The following is a 2,162-nucleotide window of genomic DNA, read 5'->3' on the forward strand; positions in this document are numbered from 1 at the left end:
TCTCATATGCACTTAAGGTGAATGGTCGTTCTTTTGTGGTGTACCAGCATAGTTACGAGGGCAATGGATTGCACGCTGCTAAGGAACAACTCCTCCAGGCCGTGGCAGCGAACAACACCGGTGCGAACTCCAAGGTCCAAGCGGCGAATAAAATTGCCACAGGAACGGATGCGACTCCCGGTGCTTCTGCTGACGTGGCCGTTGATGCCTTCCCCTGTTTTCCAAAAGGATACGTTCACACGGAAACAGGCATTTCTAATACGAGGGACGGTGGTAAGGTGCCATCGATGGAGGAATGCTCGGCGCTTTTCCGCCGTCACGTCGTTCGGAAACATCAACCGTGCGGCAGTAATTCCTGTGGATTCAATGGTGTCTTTCAGCCGGATATTTCAGCCGTGCCAATGGTCCCTGTGTATGCCTTCTCCTTTTACTACGACCGCCTAAAGCCATACATAAAAGATGAGGTCATCCGTGTGCAGGATGTATTGGATATTGCTAGTCAAGTGTGCCGTTCCATGAAGTCTGTGCGGGAACTCCTTGAACAAAACGACACGAAGAAAAACAAAGGCTCATTGAAGCCCGAGATGGAGTGTTTTGAACTTTCTTATCTCTTTACGCTGCTTCGCTACGGCTTTGGATTCCCCCTTGAGCAGAAGTTGCATATTGCGAAGAAAATCAACGGCTTTGAGACCGCCTGGGCACTTGGCGCCTCCCTTGTTAGTTTAGAGGGACAATCTGCTTAATGAACCTTCCGATGCTTGCTTTTTTTTTTTTTTATGTATTTAATTTATTTATAAATTGCGTTGTTGTTGTTGTTTTTTATTCTGCTCTCTTCAATGCAGTGTTGATGAGCCCCAAGAAGGAGGAGGACGGAGGGAAGGAAGAAGAAGAAGAAGAAGAAGGGAAAAAAGAAAAAAAGGTCGATCAACCAGAAGAAGGGAGGAGAAGGTGATGGTGGAGGAGGAGGAGGAGGTCTGCGTTTTAACTCTGCGTTTGCATCTGCCTCCGAATTTTTAAGTATTTCTCCCCCTCACCCTCACCCTCCCTCTCTGTGTGTGTGTGTGCGTCTGTGTATTTGCTTTTGGGGCACTGTCGTATTGTTGTTGTTTTACTTTTCTTTTCCTTTTAATTGTTGTCTGTTGTCTCACTTTTGGCAGGCATTTGCGCGTATCAGGCAGAAGGGAGAAGTGACGGTAGTCGTCTCCTCCCACACAAACACACATCAGACGTATATTACCAGTAAAAAAAAAAGGAAAGGGGGAGGTGAAAGTGCAGGGAATTTTATTTAAAATGGCAGAAGCAGAGAGGCGTTTTTTGGACGCTGTGGAAAAGGCATACAACGACAGGTCCCCCACGCTTTACTTCAGCTACGATGAGGATCTGGAGGCCATCCCGGTGGCCATCAAGGCGCTTCGTGAGACCCTTGAGGTGCTGCATGTGGACAACAGCTACTCTCTCAAGTGGCTTCCCCCCGCGATTGGGGACCTCGGCCGGCTCCGCTGGCTCAATGTGAGCTACTGTCGACTGAATTTTCTTCCGATAGAACTTGGGCGTCTTTCTCACCTGGAGCGTCTGTACCTGAGCAACAATCGGCTCCAGTCGCTGCCAATGGAATTCTGGCAGTTAAAGAGTCTTGAGGAATTGCGGCTGGACAACAACAAACTACGCGTTCTTCCTGGTGGTATTCTTTTTTTGCCACGACTGGAGACTTTGACGCTGGAGAACAATCCGCTTTTAACTCCAGAGGAAGTTTTGGGCGCAGCCCCGGCGACCCTCGTCCCCCACATTATGTGCGTTGACTGCTCCAACTGCTGCGTGCGGCTAAGGAACTACGAGGTGCTTATAACATTCCACAACATTGCCGCACTGCAGTCTGTTCCCTTTGTGCATTGCCTCTGCTCGCAGACGTGCAAGCAGCACTTAGAGGTCCGTTTAGCGGAGTACGACGCGTTACATTCTTCTGTGAAGCCGTCGTCGCCTTCGTCGTAAACGCCTCGCAAAGGTGCGACGCCCTTTTATGATGTAAGTGAGCCTGGCATTGTCCTCGCTTCCCTCTCCGGTATCATGTAGGTAGTCTTGCTTACTTCCCCTCGCACTGCATTTACCGTGGTCGGGTAAAAAGAACAGTGGGAAGGAAGGGAAGGAAGAAAAGAAAGAGAAAA

General features: G+C 49.3%; 2 protein-coding genes across 2 annotated transcripts, besides 4 other annotated features; both read left to right on the forward strand.

Moving 5' to 3' along the window:
- On the forward strand, positions 1-743 carry Tc00.1047053422189.10 (nucleoside phosphatase, putative; the record flags this gene model as incomplete). Its single annotated transcript, XM_797534.1, has 1 exon — positions 1-743. A coding segment is annotated over one exon (743 nt), but the record flags the coding sequence as incomplete, so codon positions are not given.
- Positions 1-2,162: a sequence feature (areas not merged during assembly with more than two copies in the genome that could not be assigned to a particular haplotype).
- Positions 763-800: a sequence feature (AT_rich).
- Positions 881-916: a microsatellite.
- Positions 939-973: a microsatellite.
- Positions 1,291-1,989, forward strand: Tc00.1047053422189.20 (leucine-rich repeat protein, putative; the record flags this gene model as incomplete). The annotated part of the gene is made up of 1 exon (XM_797535.1): positions 1,291-1,989. The coding sequence occupies one exon, from the start codon at positions 1,291-1,293 to the stop codon at positions 1,987-1,989; it is 699 nt and encodes a 232-aa protein (XP_802628.1).

Source organism: Trypanosoma cruzi, genomic scaffold (assembly GCF_000209065.1).
Source record: "Trypanosoma cruzi strain CL Brener 1047053516311 genomic scaffold, whole genome shotgun sequence".
Classification (NCBI taxonomy): domain Eukaryota; phylum Euglenozoa; class Kinetoplastea; order Trypanosomatida; family Trypanosomatidae; genus Trypanosoma; species Trypanosoma cruzi.